At 35.7% G+C, this 19,997-nt stretch overlaps 1 protein-coding gene across 1 annotated transcript in view; it reads right to left on the bottom strand.

Moving 5' to 3' along the window:
- ADAMTS19 (ADAM metallopeptidase with thrombospondin type 1 motif 19) overlaps positions 1-19,997 on the bottom strand; it is a 248,895-nt gene that overhangs the window by 181,077 nt on the left and 47,821 nt on the right. The window contains exons 4-6 of the mRNA XM_047094684.1: positions 11,865-12,037; positions 10,142-10,225; positions 9,301-9,458 (exon numbers count right to left, since the gene is read on the bottom strand). Of these exons, the coding sequence (XP_046950640.1) occupies positions 9,301-9,458; positions 10,142-10,225; positions 11,865-12,037 (415 nt within the window). The remainder of the gene's footprint in view (positions 1-9,300; positions 9,459-10,141; positions 10,226-11,864; positions 12,038-19,997) is intronic.

The raw sequence follows: 19,997 nt of genomic DNA, 5'->3' as shown, positions 1-19,997 counted from the left end.
CTAGTTAATCCATCCTGGACAACTGAAAGCTGGCTGCTATCACTTGATAGATTAATATTCACTGTACAAATCATCTTTTCTCTTTTTACGTAGAAGATACAATCTTATCAATATTACTTGCACCTGCCTTAACATATGTGTGCTTTCCAACCGAATTAATGTTGTAAAGTAGGTCAATTTCTGTTAATTATTAGAAAGTAAATAGCAAAGAAAATTTTACTGAACTAAATAAGCAGATTGTCCATCAGCATTGAGTATCTTAATAGTTTCACTTTGTTTTTGTAAAAAAAATTTTTTTAATACATGCCTCAATTAGAAAGGCAACTCTAAGTAAATGAAGGAAGACACACTTAAATTTTATCTTTTATCCCATTAATCATTTGAACTACCATATGCTAAACTTCTAAATTAAACTAGTGAATAGCATCCTTTCAACATTTTCAATATTCAAGATCAAAACTGAAAACTTTAGAAATACAAACAAAACATTCACTGGAACACTTATTCCCAGGGTTATAATCGAACATTTTGAAAATCTAAGTGATTCCTTGACAGCCACTGAGGCAGACCCTAACTATCCCCTAACCCCCAGCATCATTCCCCTGAGAAACCACCTTCAAATGTATCATATTTTCTAGTCACTGGCTTCTAATCACAGAATTTGCCTCCCCACTCTATCCTGACCCAAAGCCACTTTTTCAGAGGATCTAAAGCGAATAAATAATACAGTAAGAAAATATGAATGGCCCTGAATCATCCAAACCTAGTGGTTGACATTTCTAGTTTCCTTCTTCACTGTCTTTCTTAATGTCTAATTTCTCAATTCTTCCTCTGATGCTAAGTACCACATAGAATTTTCTCCATCTACCGAAGAATTCCAGAGAGACACCTCTTTTGGTGCTTAACTTGGGTAAAGTTAGTCTCTGTGGCTCAAAACTAACAACAAATGATTTGGGAAAATATAATTCTTTGGCAGTAGAATACATTCAGATTCTGAATATAATTACTGATAAAGAGGAATGGAAAAGTTTCGCTGACTTTTTTGTTACAAGTATATACTTAGCCCTTTTCTGCATCAGAAGATACAAAAATCAAATTTATCACAGGGATACCATGCCTGGTTGTATAGAGTGTGTATTGCTTAATTCTAGGGATACATTTATGTACACAACAATGTAAAAATCTCCCTCTACTGTTGTGCGGTGTACAACCTGCACAACCGGAGGCTGCTGGATTCATTAGGTGCCTCTTCGATGCCAAGCAGTGGGTAAAGGGGAAGAATACAAAGTAAAAAAGGCTTTTACTCTGAAGTCAAAGAAGAGGACGACACACAATCATTTCTGTAATGTGATAAGGGCCCCGGGATCAGTGAGGAAGAAGCCTGGGGAATTGTATTAAATAATGGATAGTTCTATTTTACAGTTGCCTTTGCCAGCAAACAAATGGAGAGAGAAACACCCACAACAGATGATACTGAATAATATGGTAATGCAGAAAATTAAAGAATCACATAAAAGCAAAATCTTCACCTTAGGGCCAAGAATCACAGAGGGTAAAGTATATTCAGATGTAGAGGGAAAGGGATTTTATGTGCTTTTGCTAAATGTACAGTACATCATATCATAATGCAAGAGGCTGCAACAGAACTATTTGATTTGCATAATGTGAAACAAGGGACTTCATCTGTAACTAAACAAGACGATAAAACTATGACAAATGCACTGCTTATTTTCAAGGGCACTTGGAGTCCTTCACACAGCCAATTTCTACTCAGCAAACACATGAATAAAACAAATTATTTTTTTAAAAATGCAAGCTCTTTTCTCCAAAAGCCCTGGAAGGACTTCTCAGTACAATTAAAAAATAAATTGTGAGCAAGATTTAAAAACCTCAGATCAGATTAGAATTCTTAATCTTCAATTCTTCCACTGTCTACTTCTTTTCAAGAAGGCCCAAATAATGTATTCTTAACTTCATAATATTCAAAATTTCGGGGGAGGTGATGGGGGAAATTGATTTGTTTGCTGCCTAGATCAATGGTCACGTGGATTCAAATTCTCTCATCTTTGGCTCATGTTGGCTCAGTGCGCTTGAAGCCTGCATCACAGGGTTTCATAATATGAGTTTATGGAAATGATACTGTTAGAGTCTGGCAAGTGGGAAGGCCAATAAATTCTGCTGAAGTTCTGATATATATTGAAAAAAAATGAAATGTAGCCTTTAATTTCCAAGAATGAAGATGCATTTGAGAATAAGTCTCATTGTCGAGTTTTGTAGTGTCCTGGGATATACCTATAAATGATTCACTCAAAAATTATTCTATGAGTTGTATTAAATTAATATATTTCTGCCATTTGTATACTTTATTAAATTTCCTATCTTACTTGCCAATGATGTTAGTTTAAAACTAACTTTCAAAAGTACTGTACATAAACCAAAAACATCTTCATAAATATGAAAGGCAAAGTTATCAGTAATTAAATTGTATTGTAAATTTAAGAGCATTTTCAAGAGAAACTTATGTCTTCTGCATGATTTCAAAGAGAAATGTGAAAATTACGTGGAGAAATCATAGAGTTGACAGCCGGGAGGCCATGCTTTGTGTTTTTGTAACTGTGAGCCTACAACCACTGAGTCAGCTTTAAATTATTTATTTCAGTATCACAGAACAATTTAACAAATATATTACTGCAGATAGGTTTGAATTTATAAAAACATTGTTTAGTTGAAACCAAAATTAATAGCTATCTAAAACTCCTTCCTACTACTATGTTCATATAACATACTGCTTAATAATCTAAGGGGAGAATATTGTGGAAGTTGGTCAGTCAACTTGTCCCATGTGGATGGAATCCACCATGGAATGCACAGAGATTTAAATTTTTATTTTATCTTTCACAACTTCCACATGAAGCTAAAGATCTGATCACCTTCATGTTTACACTAAGGGATACTTAGTGTAAAAGGGATACTTCTACCTCAATTACTCAAACCTTTCATTTAGACTTTACTAATCAAATGGTGCTAGGTCACTTAGAAATAACATTCCCTCTAGTGCACTGATTTTCATTGTTATGGCACTGATAAGAAGTGATATGGAGAAACAGGAATCCTCCAAATAAATCTTAGCCCCACCGGGAGGTAAAGGTAGCATTACTTGTCAGTATCTATTAATATTTTATGTGTCTATATACTTTGATAGTTTTTTTTTCCTATTTTCAATCACCAATTTTGCTATTTCTGTTTTATTTCTTTTTTTATTCCTGTTGTGATTTTAAAAAAATCTACTTGGTCCTATTCTAAGTCCTACCTATAATAGTACAAAAAAGCGAAGACAACATTTCTACTAAAGGGATGAAAGGTGTACAAAGATTTTTTTGCCCCATAAAACATGAAGTGGATCAGCAAAACCATAGCAAATTTCACCCCACAAAAAAAGGCTTTTCTTTGGGTCTGGAGCAGAAATTCTGTTTAGACAGTGGTTTTTACACAATTGTCAGCTAATGAAATCTGTCATCCTTCTCACGGTTGTTAGGTGTTTGAAATACTACTTCTGAGACTAAAGAGGAGGATACTCATAATTTGATTACTAATTCATATTTTTCCCACTAAAATGTAATGTATTTCTTACAGAAATTTGAAAAATACAAGAATAAAGTTAAAACATTAGCCTACAATCCCACTATCTAGGAGTAGTACTTACAGTTAACATTTTTTTTTTTAATTTTTTTTTTCGTTTATTTATTTTTGGGACAGAGAGAGACAGAGCATGAACGGGGGAGGGGCAGAGAGAGAGGGAGACACAGAATCGGAAACAGGCTCCAGGCTCTGAGCCATCAGCCCAGAGCCTGACGCGGGGCTCGAACTCACGGACCGCGAGATCGTGACCTGGCTGAAGTCGGACGCTTAACCGACTGCGCCACCCAGGCGCCCCAACATTTTAAAGTATATTTCTCCATTTTTATTTCCATGCATTTGCATAACTAAATTCACTGTATACAACTAATATGTATAAATATACGGGTAGTACTGGGATCATACTCCCTATGCAAGTTTTGTCTCACCCCACCAATAGTGTGACGATTTCATTCCTCATTTCCAATTTCATTTTTCTCTTCAAAACCCTGAAAAAGGAATTTGTTGTGTGCTATATTTTATTCTAATATTATAAATTCTTAAAAGCCACATTCTTAACTAACCATTGTTCATCATTGCCTCCCTTGTCACTAACTTTCCCTAGCAATGTAAGAGAAGACAAAATAAAAGCACTCCAGCGTATCTTCAGCACTAACAGAGGGTTCTTAAATGTGTCTAAGATAATGTGGGATGAAATTATTATTTTTTTAATGTTTATTTATTTTTGAAAGTAAGAGAGCACGAGCGGGGAAGAGGCAGAGAGGGAGAGGGAGACACAGAATCCGAAGCAGGCTCCAGGCTGTGAGCTGTCAGCACAGAGTCCAATGTGGGATTCGAACTCATAAACTGCGAGATCATGACCTGACCCAAAGTCAGACGTTCAACCGACTGAGCCACCCAGGCGCCCCTAACATGGGATGAAATTATAATTCTAATTTTTTTTTTGAGTGTAGTTGACACCCAATGTTACGAAATTATAATTTCCTAAATAAGGAAGATGACTTTCCTAAATAAGGAAGATGTCAGCCCTAAATAAGGGCTGACAAAACTATAAATACAAAAACAATGACAATATAATAGTACCACAAATGGTATTTCTGATAGTAGGGTGCCACATGAATACAAGCTTACACAGGATCTTACACAAGTATTTGTTTGGAATAAAATTATTGAACCTTCACTGTAGGCCTGATGTTATACAAGATGTCTTATATTCTCTACCCTTTACTACTAGCCTCATTAATGATGAAACTCAAAGAGGTCATTTAGGCAATTGAAGATCACCAGCTAGCACTGGACAAATACAGGTCATTTCTATTTGATCATCCCTCTTACTGAGTTTTGAAGTTTGAAGTTTTGTATGTTATATACTATATATGCATATACACACACATATTTCAAATACAAATAGTTTGGTAGACAGATGTATTGCCACTATTTTCTCCAATCTGGGGATTGCCTTTCCATTTTCATATCAATGTATTTTGCACATGAGATGATTTAAATTTTGAAGAAGTCCAAACGATTATTTTCAAGAACTTTTGATTAGTGCTTTTCTTATATTCTATCCAAGAAATCATTACCCTCCCTATAGTCATGTAGATCTTCTGTTTTTTGACTAAGAGTTTGACAGCTGTAGCTATATCACGTAGCTTTCTATGCTCCATTATGAATTAACATCACACAAGGTGTAAAGCAGGGTTGAAATTCATTTTTTTCACATGGATATCCAGATGTTGTAGAGCCATTTCATTAATAGACTATCTTCCCGTCACTCAGTAATACTGGTGGGTTTTTGAGAGTCAGTTGACCATATATATATGGGTATATTTCGAGATTCTTTATTCTGTTTCATTCATCTATCCTGCGAAGTTTCTGCCAAAATCCCATTGTTTTGATTACCAAATCTTTATAAGTTTTGAAATCAGATAATTTAAGTCCACCCCATTTGTCCTTCTTTTACAAAATTGTTTTGATTTTTCTATGTCCTTTATTTTTCCAAATACATGTTGGAATCAGCTTGCCAATTTCTACAAAAAAAGCTGGCACCGACTTTCATTGAGATTATAGTGACTCTCACTCAATGTGGGTAAGATGAAAATCTCAGTAATAGTCTTCCAACAAATAAAAACCTTTATTTAGATATTTAATTTCTCTCAGCTCTCTCAGTGCTTTGTAGATATCATTTTAGAGGTTTTACACATATTTTTTAAAATTATTCTTATATTTTTTATGGTTTTGGAAGTTACTATAACATTATTCCAATTGTACATTTTCATTATACATAAATAAAATTGTTTTTTAAGTTTATTTATTTATTTTGAGACAGAGAGAGTGTGTGTGTGTGAGAGAGAGAGTGGGGGAGAGGCAGAGAGAGGGAGAGAGAATCCCAAGCAGGCTCCCAGCTGTCAGTGCAGAGCCCAATGTGGGGCTCAATCCCCTGAATCATGAGATCATGACCTGAGTCGAAATCAAGAGTCAGATGCTCAACAGACTGAGCTACTTCAGTGCCCCTAAATAAAATTTTTATAAATTGACTTCATATTCTATGTGCTTAAAAAATCCAATTATAACTTCTGGCAATTTTTCTGCAATATTTCTTACAATTTTATTCGAACTGAGGTATATTATCTGTGAAGAGAAATATTTTTTTTATTTTTTTCTTTACAATATTTAGAACTTTTGTTTCTTGGGGCACCTGGGTAACTCAGTTGGTTAAGCATCCAACTTTGGCTCAGATCAAGATCTTGCACTTCATAGGTTCGAGCCCTGCATCGAGCTGACAGCACAGAGCCTGGATTCTGTGTCTCCCCCTCTCTCTGTTTCTCTCTCTCTCTCTGTCTCTCTCTCTCTCTCTCTCTCACAAACACACACACACACACACACACACAATCTCTCTCTCTCTTTCAAAAATAAACATTAAAAAAAAAGAAGAACTGTTTTTTTCTTTTTCCCACCTTACTAAACTGGCTATGATCTTGAGTACAAAACTGAATAGAAGTGGTAAGCATTGATATCTTTGCCTTGCTTCCAGTTCTAATGGAAAATATTTGGTTTTCAACATTAAGTGTGTTGTTAACTGTAGATTTTTGTGTATATGTGCGTAGATACCCTTTGATAGATTAAGAAAGCACTTTTAAGAATTCATTAAGAATTTTTGTTGATAGGGTTGCCCCTAGCCCCATACATTAGAGATACCATTTTTATTGTTTTGTATATTCATTTTTTTCCGACAGGAAGTCAACCATCAATGTTAACATTGTTTCCCCTGTGAAATGCATCTCTTTGGACAATTCAAAACTCATTTTTTGTATCTTTGACTTTTACTCATTTTCCTACGATATAGGTAGATATCTAAAGGGTTTTATTTCCTGGGGCGCCCGGGTGGCTCAGTTGGTTAAGCAATCGACTTCGGCTCAGGTCATGATCTTGCAGTTTGTGAGTTCGAGCCCCACGTCGGGTTCTGTGCTGACAGCTCAGAGCCTGGAGCCTATTTCAGATTCTGTGTTTCCCCCTCTCTCTACCCCTCCCCTGCTCACACTCTGTGTCTGTCTCTCAATAATATATAAATGTTTTAAAAAAATTTTTAATAATAAAAATAAAGGGTTTTTTCCCATCAATGTGGGAAACAATTTTGCCATTGTAGGTCCAAATAATTTTTCTTACCTATTCTCATTCTTCTTCTGAGATTCCAATTACAACTACATTAATCAGTAAATCCAACATCTGAACTATCTCAGGGTCAGTTTCTATTGACTATTTTTCCTTCACCATGGGTCACATTTTCATGTTTCTTTGCTTCACTAGTTTTTATTATGTTTCAGACAATGTAGATATGTTACAGAGATTCAGGATTCTTTTATCTTCCTCTGAAGAGAACTGATTCTTGTTTTAGGAGCCAGTTCAATTACTGGCTCGTCACTCTGAATGTGGGAGGTTTGAGTTTATTCCTTGGTAGGGAGGATCTATCTAATGCTCAAGATAATTCCCAAGCTTTTGTAAACCTCCACAGTCTATTTCCCATAAATACCTTACAGGTGCTTGGTTTCAGGCTTTGTTAGGGCAGGTCAGGAGTAGACATTTCTCTGGATCAAAGTCCCTACTAGGAAGGCTCAGCTTTTGTGTTTTTTCAGCTAAATACCAGGAGTAATGACAAGGTACTAATAAGGTCGCTCCACTCTCAAGGCCTGAATCTACTCAATTCCTAGTGTTCTTTAACAATCTCAACTCCATAGCTGTAGGACTCTGATGCTTTTGGAAAGTTTCTATCTATGGATATTCAGACCAGTCTTGCAAAGTTCTCCAAGATGATCTGCACACAAGCTTCTTGGCATCATTCTCTGCATAGGATCCTCATCTACAGTACCTTCAGCAGGACCACTGGGCTCTACCTAGATTCCAGCTTGCTATACCAGTCAAAAAACTGTTCCCAGGCAATAATCTGGATTGACTGTGGGGCTCCCTTAATAAATTTTCCTTCTTTCAAAGTTGCAATCTTGCACTGCTCATCCTCCAGTGACTTAAAAGCATTTGTCTCATAAATACTCTTCAGTTTTATGGCTATTTACTGTAAAAGTCCAATCGCAGGTACACCTACACAGTTGGAAGTGGAAGTCCAATTGTGTTCTTACAATAGATTTTTTTCACCTTCGTGAATCATGCAGAACTAGAAGAGTTTTTGTATAATTCAGCAATAAGATGCTATCATGAATTCAACAGACCTGTTACAGAAAATCATATTCAGATGTTAGTGTGTATTCTGTGATGGGAAATGTCAACATTGCTGATGCTAAAATTAAATTGCTAGTGAATAATGAATTACTATTCATTTTTAATAGCTTTAAACAAAAAATTTACGAATAATTACTAACACAGAGTGCCCATAAAGAGTATATTGTTGCTCACTGTTTCATCTTTTTATATTTGCCTTTAATGCTGCATGACAAATGTTTGTTAGGAGTACATTCACAGTGGAGCCAAGAATTAATCAGCTAGAGATTTAATTGAAACTTTTGTCTCAGGTGGTACCAGAAAGTTTATCAATTACTGACTTTAATATACTGGGTGCTTTATCTCTATGGTGATGACTGAAAAACATACAATATAGGTTTTTTGTGAAGTGCCACCAAAATTCACCATAGTGTTCACTTCCCATCATCAATGGCTAATGTCTTCATTTCAAAAATTGAGGGTAAAGTATTTTTTTAATTTTATTTATTTTCTTAAATTTTTTAATGTTTATTCATTTTTGAGAGAGAAAGACAGTGTGAGTGGGAGAGTGGCAGAGAGACAGGGAGACACAGAATCCAAAGCAGGCTGCAGGCTCTGAGCTGTCAGCACAGAGCCTGACGTGGGGCTTGAACTCATGAACTGTGAGGTCATGACCTGAACTGAAGTTGGACGCTTAACCGACGGAGCCATCCAGGCGCCCTGAGGGTAAAATATTTTTTAAATTAACTAGCCAAAAGTTTTGTCAATATGCCATCCAAAATGTGCCTATTCAGAAATCAGTTATTATGAATTGAGGGAGATGACTAAAATCATTATGCCAAAGTTTTTTGGAACACAAAATCTGGAATAAAAGCATTCTCTGAAGGAATTAATCCGATTAACAGCACAGCCATCGAATTAGGAATGTCATTTAATTGGCTTTGGAAAATTTACCTTGTTATAAGTATAGCCGCATCCACTGAAGTCATGTCCTCTCCCCAGCTTGTAGACATCTCTAAATGTATATCATTCTTTTTGCCAAATTCTTCATGCTGCCACTTGCAAAAACTCTCTAGCATTTTCTCTCCATGGTGCCCAATATATAGGTCTGCCTACAAGAGAAGAGATTTCACTTCAAGGCAAATTATTTTCAGATATACAAAAAACTAAAAACTGACGAGACTTCCTGAATTACTAAAGCGGACCGCTGACCATAACAACAGTAATTAGAACCTGGAAGACATTCAGAAATAATTTAGCCTCAGCTGAAAATCGTGCAACTTTGGGAGGGTACAATAACTACAAAATATGTTCAATGTTACTCTGAAAAAGGAGAGAGGTGTTGTAAGAATGTGGAACTTTCTGGCTTAAATAACTTAATTTTATTTCTACAATTTAAGAACAAAGTTTTCTCAAAGTTCTAGTTAAGTAGCATACTAAAATGATGCCACAGAGTATTCTCTGAAATGAATTACAGATAAGAAAACGTTTCAAAAGCACATGTTTAAATAAGAAAATAAAACTCTCATTAAAAATCACTTTTAAAAATTACATCTTGGAAAGTTAAGGTTTGTTGTCAGGATCCTTGGAAACTAAGAACATTCCATTTTTAGAATAAAACTGAGGTATTAACCAAAACTAAAGGCCAGTTTTATGTATAGTTTAAGTGACTTAGTGGATATTTCTGGATTTTTAAGTCAATAAAAAGCACACTCCTAACATTCACTTTACTTAAAAGCATCTGAACACAACTTCTCACCCAATTAATTGAACAAAAAACTCAAGACTTTCTTACTGGAGTTTCATGGAGCAGAATAAGCTTTATCACACGAAGATTGACCTGCACACCAAGACTCTTGTGTTGGAAAAGGTTAAAAACCTAAAAACAAATAAAAATAAAAATCCTAAAATAAAACTTGAAATCATATTTATTTTTCTTAAAGTCCAGATATGGGAGAAGTCTCAATTTAGTTGAGAAATCTTACATTTAAAACCACTTAAATAATTTTAAAATTAGCTTAATAAGCAAGAATAACATAGCTAATTCATTTTAAATACCAAGAAATTTAGACCTAGCCTTCTGAGAAACTCACTGCAGTCTTGATTGTCTACGCCATTTCAATGGGATATAGAGGGAAGGTTGGGCTTTTTACAATACTGAAGACAAGCATTTTAGTAACTAAACCCTAGAATGTTTCTTAAGACCACAAAATGCCAGTGTCCTCCTTTTTTCTGAGAAACAGTCCTGAAAACTGAGCCTGCTTTATGCCACCTCCCGATTCATTCCTTGGAGTAGTTTTCTCTCTCTCTAAGCTAGCTGCCAAATAGGAAAAGGGTTTTCAAAGCTCTTCTCTTCAATGTTACCCAGGAAGACAAGCTTGCAGGCCACTGTTGATTAATGGTTTCAGATCCTCATTATAACTGTTTTTCCCAAACTATGGTGTGTGCAGCAGGGCTGGAAAGGAAGGTGAATTTTTATGTGGTACTTCATTTTTTGTAGAATTTAATATTTATTTAACTTGTAATAGAAAACAGAAAGCTGACACGTCAAACCCATACTTTTGGAGATAGAACTACTTAGAAGAAACTAAGGCTGGTAGGCTGTATTAGCCTACCCTGTAACAGACTGCTGGTGGAATGTTCTGGAGGTAGCTGAACATGGTAAGAAATGACTGAAGTGTGGGCAAATGTGTTCCCTGCTCAAATAAGCCAAATAGTAAAAATGAGCAAAAACAGTAAAAATAGAATTTTACAAAACATAATATATTTATCCCTGAATCAGTGGTTCTTACCCTGCCTTATATGGTAACTAGAATCATAAATGGGCATTTGCCTTTGGCATTTATTGATGTTCATTCTCCCCTAAGAACGGCTCTTCACTCCGACCTTTTAATTCTGCCTTGCAGAAAGTTTAACCAAAGGGTATATAATTAAGTCAAAGGATTCATTTGGTGGTAAACATCTGTATGATACTAGGTACAAACTAGATTTCTGCAGTTCAGAAACTGTTAACTGAAGTTAGCTACGTGTGATCCATCTGCTTAAAAAATTTAGCTATTTGCTATTAGGTCTTACTCATAAACTAGTATTATATCTGACATCAAATTTTACATACCTATCAGTGGATTACCAACCTCCATTTTTGTTCCACCACATAATGTCTAATACTTTGGGTGGGGCCATGCGTACAAACAAATACATAACATTTCTAATTTCAGCAAATGGCCTTTTATAAAAGAGAATGAAAAGAAGGTCATGAAAGAATAGACAAAAGAATAACAGAGAAAGAGTTTGCCACATTGAAATCAACAATAAGGATTTCTTTTACTAGAAGATGTGAATTATTACTTTTGATATTTCTTTTAAGATATCTGGTATACCCAAAGCATTTTTTTACTGATGTCAATAAAAGAAAGGAATAGTAATGAATTAATTTTTAAAGAATGTCATTATACTCACACATTTCTTCCTTAGAGTTTTCTTGAAAAAATTCCAAGCGCACTTTAAAGTTTGCCTACCATATTTAAGATGGTTAGAATGAATCTCCTGGCTGCATCTGCTCCATGATAGGAAACCATTGCTGGGTCTGCAACCACTACAGTCTCTATGTTGTATTCTTGAGGTAATTTGTATGAATATCGTTTCCCTCTTCCACTTTCTGTTATTTTTTTAGATCTAGGTCTTCCTTTGTCTGCAATAGAGAAATGGATTTTCCAATGTGACTCCATATTGGCAAAGTGAATACAAAATTTCCATTTCTTCAATAATTTTTTCAAAATGTTTACTTAAGGGGCACCTGGGTGGCTCAGTTGGTTAAGTGTTTGACTCTTGATTTCAGCTCAGGTCATGATCTCACAGTTCGTGAGATCAAGCTCTACATAGGTTTCTTTGCTGACAGCGTGAGGCCTGCTTGGGATTCTCTGTCTCCCTCTCTCTCTGCCCCTTCCCCATTCACTATCTCTATCTCTCTCTCTCTCAAAAATAAATAAACATTTAAAAAAATGTTTATTTAATGCCAAGATATGTTGATAATATAATGGTAAGCAAGACCAAATAAGTTCCCTGAATACATGGAAGCTAAAAGGGCATCTGGTTTTGGAGTGTGGCTTTGGAATCAAATAGACTAGATAGACTTGTATCACTTATTGGCTCTGCTACTTGGGAAACTAACATCAGTCAGTTAGCCTTGATTTCCTCATCTGAACAATAGCAACATCTACTTTCTAGTGTTGATGTCCTATAATAAGATTGCATTAGTAAAATTCTTAGCACAGAGTCCGTATAAATAAAATAATCCAATAAAAAAAAATCACAATTTTCTTTTTGAAACCAGTGACAAAACAAAGGTCTACTTGAAGAGAGTGCCTGAAGTGACTACCTCACACATCCTCATTTCAGGCAGTGGCCCTTAATTACTAAAACATTATGCATGGGTTACAAAAGACTCAGTTCTGCCTTCCATCAGGATCACATAGGGAAATAAAGATTTCTTCAAACAAGGCCAAATAAAAGTAGTAACCACAAATAAATGTATTTATACACTTAACTACATAAAAATGTAAAATGTTTATTAAAACATGCCACTATCAGAATGAAAAGCATGCCACCAAGTGGGAGAAGATATTGACAATACTTTTCCATAATGAACAAATTAAAAGCTACTCTAAATTAGTAACAGATAACCCAAATGAAAAATTGGCAAAAGACTTGACCAGCCATTTTTCACACAAAGAAAGACATCCAAATGGCTAATTAGCATATGAGAAGGTGTTCAGTCTCATTACTCTTCAGGGAAATGCAAATTTAAATCACAATTAATTAAATTAACTAAACTCTCTAGAATGGCTAAAATAAAGAGATGATTATATTAAGTGTTGTCAAGAGTGTGGAGACAACTGAAAGTCCCCTGCACATACATACTGGGAGTTTAAATTAGGATAAACACTGAAAAATGAGCAAGCAGTAGCCACTAAAGTTTAACATTTGCATACCCAATGATCAGTGATCTGAAAGATATACTTATCAGAAATGCATATAAATCACATGTAAAAATTATTCACAGTAGTACTGTTCTTAATTTGAATAACCATCAATAGTGTAATGGATAAAGAAATTTTGGCCTACCCATACAATGGAATGTTCTAGAACAAAGAAAATGAACCAACTACTACAATGTGCAAGAACATGGATGAACCTCACAAAGAGGATGTTGAGCAAAGAAGCCAATGACAAAAGAGTAGGTGTTGTATTCTTCCATTTACAGAAACATAACAACTGGGAAGACATGATGTTAGAAGGAGAGTAAGTATCTTGAGGTAAGAGATATTAGTGCCTAGGAATGGGCCTAGGGGGACATCTGTTGTACTGACATTTTGTATATTCTGATCTGAGTGATAACTACATGGTTATGTTCATTTTGGGAAAATTTAGCAGTTGGGACACATCATTTGTGCAATTTCCTGTATGCATGGGGTACTTCAATAATGAAACTTACTATTTTAACAGCTTTACTGAGATATAATATATATGACAAAACATGTAGCCAGTGATGTACAATTCAGTTAGTTGTAATCAATTTCTACAGTTGGGCAACCATCTCTACAATCCATTCTTAAATCACTGATTACCTGTTCTGCTCCTTGCCATATACCAAAATTCAGCTGATGTCATTAAAGTGCTACCACCTCCTTTCCCAAACTTATACTCGTGGGCCAACATCTTTCATATTTCTTTACTACAATTTTAATGGAATCCCCAGAAGTAAACATGTGTGTTTAGTAGAGTTTCATGGAGATAAATCTCTATGTTCAATTAGTCATGTTTCCTTGGGTGTCTCTAATTTTTTTTTTAATTTCTAAGTACATACTCTCATAATTCTAGTCCACTGTGGTGGCTTCTGATAAATTGCTTTCCTTGTCTTGTTTTAAGTACTTTGGCAGTGGCTTGTCAATTCAATTCAAGTCTATTCTATTCCACTTTGCAAACTATCTATTCCACCTTTCTTACCCTCTAACATCTTTCCATGGTGCCAGAATTAATTTATATCTTGAATTTTTGAACTATTGGTTCCCTTCTATTACTGCCTTCTAGGCCCAACTGAGTTATCTCTGAGATCTAACATGAACTGGATTCCACTACCATTACTGGGAACTTCACTGTTCTGAGTTATCATCATAATTTACAGTTTCATTTTTTTCTTTTTTTGCAGTGACCCAGACTAAAATCTACTTGATAAACAAAGTTTTACCCAAGTAGAGTCAGTTAACAAAGTTAATGAAAGTGTTATAAAAAGAAAAGCAAAGAGTCATTATTTAATGAAAAGAAGCATTATGTCATGAATCATGACAATGCAAAAAGACAAAAACAACACTAGCCATCTTCAACAGGATCACAAGAGTTAAAAGTACACTTTATAGATCCATATTTAGTACGAGTAGTTGAAACCAAAGATGATGACAGGCAGCATAAGAAATTGACTTTATCTGTATCTTGAGATGTCTGCCAATTAGCAATGAATTCTGCAGTTTTCTAATCATAATCTTAAAGGTACTTAAGTTATATATTAGTATGTTGTTATATATACTTGTAATATTTAGTTGCAGACATTTCTACAAGTAGATGAACAGACTCACTTTGGCAGAGTCAACACCAAATAAACCATGGAGGGAAAAATACAGACGTAGCTCTCCTATGTGGATATGTCACTGATCTTATATGTAAAAATCAGGCAGTGGTAGGAATAGAAAGCATGAGAAGATAGGCAAATATTAGAAAGTAGTCATCATCACAAGTAAAATTAATCTGACGTAGGGGAAAAAAGGGGAAGTGGTTAGAATTACTCTCTCTCTTTTTTTAATGTTTTTATTTTGAGAGAGACACAGAGTGAGAGCAGGGGAGGGGCAGAGAGAAAGGGAGACACAGAATCCGAAGCAGGTTCCAGGCTGGCTCTAGACTGTGAGCCATTAGCACAGAGCCCGGCGTGGGACTTGAACTCATGAACCAGGAGATCATGAACTGAGCCAAAGTCGGATGCTTAACCAACTGAGCCACCCAGGCACTCCAGAATTATTCTCTTGTTGCTGTTATTTGTTTTGGCTTGTGTGCAGCGGGGAAGGTGGGGGTGGGGAGTGTTCAATTTTTATCTTTGAGTGACCAGGTAGTAGATAGTGGAAGACAACAACAGGGGACTTTGGGAAGGAAGGTAATGGGTTCAGCTTTAGATTTATTAAGTCTGAAGTGACTGTGAGACACATGAATACAAGTTACTAAACACCTGAAAAGAGAGAGGTTAGAACGGAGATTGGAACAAAGTAAGAGAGAGAAAAAAGTTTGCTTCCTTTACTGTCCCAGTCCCCATCTGTCAGTATGCTACATCCTTATTTTCATGGTATAGTTAAATAGACTGCATGGAACATTCTAGAATGTTTCTTAAGAATCTCAGCTTCATGGTAGACTCCATCATACAAGTTAACCATTGTGTAAGAACCATGCATATTGAAGTAATCTTTTTATCAGGTTGCTTTCTTTGATGGCTTCAGGGTCTACATCAACTATGCTAAGCTCGTTTTTCATCTTCCAAATCTTGAGACGGTTTTCTACCCATATGCATGTATAAGAACAACACAGTTGATACCACACACTTCCAATTAGTGAAGAAATTTGAAAAATGTTTAGTCATCAATGCTCACCATGTGCTCTCTATAATACCCTGTACACATGGTGACAATAATGTCCACAACAGTTATGGATGACATATGGAAATCATTTCAGTAGTTGTCTGGTTAAGTTAGAGATGTCTCTAAGAATAGAGATGATCTCTATGTCCTGCTCAAATAGATCACTCTTCTTTAGTTCTATAAATCTACTTGTAACAGTGAGTCCTAGACATACTCATAGGTTTACAATAAAATGTAATGTAATATATATTAATAATGTCACTTGCCTGCTTAAAATCTTGAAAGACCACATATTGCTCCCAGGTAAAGTCCTTACCATCGAACACACAAGGAAGTACCTTCATCATCCAGGTCCATGACTACCTTTCAAAGGTTGTATCTCCCATCCACACTGCAAACATTTGGCTTCAGCTCCCCCAGCTGATGCCTTCTCCTGCCTTTATACCCCTGCATGCATTGCTCCTTTTGCCTGAAACTTGTTCTTCTCTAACCATATGTACTAAAAACTTCACACGAGTTTTTCATTTTCACACATGATCTCGTTTAATTCTGACAACAGACCGGAGGTTTGGGTGTCACTATCCCCATTTTGTATACTGTAAATGAAGTTGCGGGGAGAGAAAGTAAGTTTTCCAAAATCACACAGCTAGGAAGTGGTAGCATTAAGTTCGTGAACACAGGCAGAGACTCCAAAGTCCATTATCATAACCTGCACCCGCTGTTCCCCTTTATCCCCAGAGATGTAAGTCTGTCATCTTGCTGTCATCTTTGCTGCTGCTTGATCTTTGCGGCTCAGCCCCCTGATATCAGAACCTAGTTTCTTGTGTACCGAGTGTGGCAGAGTTCCCATCATGCCTCAGTATAATTACTCACTTACCAGTCTGTCTAAAATAATACATTGGTTGCCTCTTGAAAATAAGAGCTGTGACATTTAGCTCTTTATCCCTGTGATGTGACTGGTCATGCTTATGTTGCAAATAAAGAAGCTATGGTGTAAAAGTGGAAAACACCAAGGATTTCCACAAAAAATTAAAAATAGAGATATCATATCTCATATGATCTCCTATGATCTCATATCTCATATCAGAGCAGTAATTCCGCTGCTAGTTATTTACTCAAAAAAATGAAAAATTGAAAAGATATATCTACCCCTATGTTTACTGTAACATTACTTACAATATTTACAATAAGGAAGCAACATAAGTGTCCATCATAAAACGAATAAATAAAGAAGATGGGATATATATTCAATGGACTATCACTCAGCTATAAAAAAGAATGAAATCTTGCCATTCACAACATAGACGGACCTGGAGGGCATTATGCTAAGTTAAGTAAGTCAGACAGTGCAATACAAATACTATATGATTTCACATAAATGTGGAATCTTAAAAAAATAACAAAAACAAAAACAAAAAAAACCAAAAAACCCACACCATGAACAGATTCATAAGTACAGAGAATAAGCTGGTGGTTGCCAGAGGAAGGGGGGTGGGGTGATGGGTGTAACAGGAGAAGGGGATTAAGAGGTACACACTTCTTGTTTATAAAATACATGAGTCACAGGGATGAAAATTACAGCAAAGGGAGTACAGTCAATAATACTGTACTGGCTTTGCAGCGTGAGAGATGGTAACTCCACTTATTGTGGTGAGCACTGAATAATGTACAGGTTGTCAAATCACTATGTGGTACACTTGGAACTAGTATAACACTATAAGTCAACCATACTAAAATTTAAAAAAAAAGTTTAAGGGAATGGAAAAAGAGTACCTAGCAGGAGTGAAAGTGAAGCTATGCCTTGAACCCAGGGGGGCCTCTGGCTCTCAATCTCATGTGCCTTCTCTACATTATGTTTTCATAGAAGAACACAACAAAGTCATCCTAAAGTATGAAGTTTCCTGTTCAGAAAAGATATTCATGAAGTCAATACACAGCAACATACTATACCTAAAGCATTAAAAGGAGGAAGGGGAAACAGCGCAAAGATCAATGTGAATACACGGAAACTTTCTCATTCCATTGCACAAAGGCAAAGTCGAATTATACAAAGTTGAATCATGTGTTTAATATGTGAATACATCAGCCTGAAGTCATAAGGGAAGAGCTACAATTAGACATATTGGTATAAGTAAAGAAGGCTTTATTGCACACACTGCTAATTTTAAAACCATTTTCTCAATTCTGGACCTTTAAAAAGTCTGAAAGTAGGCAAACTCAGTAGGTCACCCAACCGATAGTTTGACACTCCGTGCCTGTAAGTGCTTGACCTAAATAGGTCAAATGATACAGAACAGTCATGCCTTAAAAAAAAAAAAAAAAAAAATAGAAACCTTATGAGCAATGTTTGTCAAACATGAACTGTGTATTTGTGCCTTATAAAACTATTAAAATTAAAATTTTCTAGAAATCTTTTCTCTGTGGACCATAGCACACAAAGCCTTCTTTGTGTCATCCTGTACATGAGTAATTAGAACAGCTGGAGCTGACTACGATTTGAAAGTTGCACAGCGCAGATATTTAGTATAACCCATACAAGACAATTTCCTTAAATGGACTAAATCCAAGTTGTTGCTATCATTCCTCAACACAAGAGCCTTTCTTTGGCTTGTTCATAATGCTATGACTTCTGTTGAGCAGTTTTATCTCCTTTGTGCCTGTATTTCTTAGAAGAGAGAAGAAGGATGCGTTTCACTTAAATTGGCTCGATCATGTACAGCAAATAGTGCGGCCCAGAGGTAGGTGCACTTAGGCCCTTTTGAAGATGATTCCCATTCAGACTGATACCGTGAGCTTTCACGAGGGAAACAGAAGTCACACATTAATTTGAGATAAATATATTTAAACAGAAATATATTACAATTCTTTCTGAATCTGAACACCCCAAAAGAACAATGATATGAACATCCTATCACCTCTGCAAATGTTACTGACTGTCACAAGTCATATACCTAAACTAGCCTCAAATACCATAACCAATTTTAGATTTGGTATCTTGGCAGTAACCACACTCACACCTAATTTTAAATGTGCAAGTCAAGTTTTTATGTCTTTACACCAAAACTTCTTCAATAAATTCCTATTTCCTCAGACCCTAACTGGAAATATTTCTTGTATCAGTGAATAGTCACTGAGATGTCTGGATTAGATGTGTAAAAATTTTTCCTAGGGACACTTCTAATTATTTTTTGAAAGCTGGCTATGGCTTTCAGGTCTTCCTTACATAATAGAAATCATTCATTTTCCTTACCGTTCCTGCTAACACACAGACCTCTGCCAAAGGAAGTAAGAAAGCGGACAAAACAGTCAGCCCCATTTTATTTCTGTGAAGAACTGGCAGACAAACAGAGACTAGGATTTGATGGCTGGAAATGTTTATGAGCTTCTGAAAAGTCCAGATTTAAGGTATTTTGATACTGAGAGCAAATTCGAAGAAATAAATCTTTACCCTTCTTCTTATTACACTGTTAATTTTAACCTCCAAGATGATTTTTACTTGGGTGAAACAGAAAAAAAAAGAAAAAGAAAAAGAAGAAAGAAGTAAAGGAGGCATCTGGTCAAAGTAAAGAGATAGCTATGATGTTCTCAAAGAGGTGGACTAAAATAAGGCCATGAGCTCACAGTATTCAGTTTCAGAAGATCTCGAATTCTCTCGGTATCATTTCTGTGCCAATGAGGTGAATAGTATACTACAAGGAACACTTCACAATTCAAGAGAGATGCATGTTATGTATTAATCTCTGAACCCTTGTGAATTTCCATTTTTTGACATTAAAATGTAGTACTTTGTAGAAAACTAAAAGAGAAGTCTAAAATAGATACGTTTAATTGTTATTAACCGAAGAGACTCCACATTTTGAGCAAGTATAAAACCAGAAGAGTGATGGATGAACAGAGGGACAGACAGATGGACAGATGGAAGAAAAGGAAGAAAAACAATTTAGTGTATTCATCTCACATTGCATATTTGTTAAA

This window comes from Lynx rufus, unplaced genomic scaffold, assembly GCF_022079265.1.
Source record: "Lynx rufus isolate CCGP_SWC_20201006 ecotype Redwood Valley unplaced genomic scaffold, mLynRuf1.p SCAF_1, whole genome shotgun sequence".
Classification (NCBI taxonomy): domain Eukaryota; kingdom Metazoa; phylum Chordata; class Mammalia; order Carnivora; family Felidae; genus Lynx; species Lynx rufus.
Note: the sequence above shows the minus strand (reverse complement) of the source record. Positions and strands in the feature narration are given on the sequence as shown.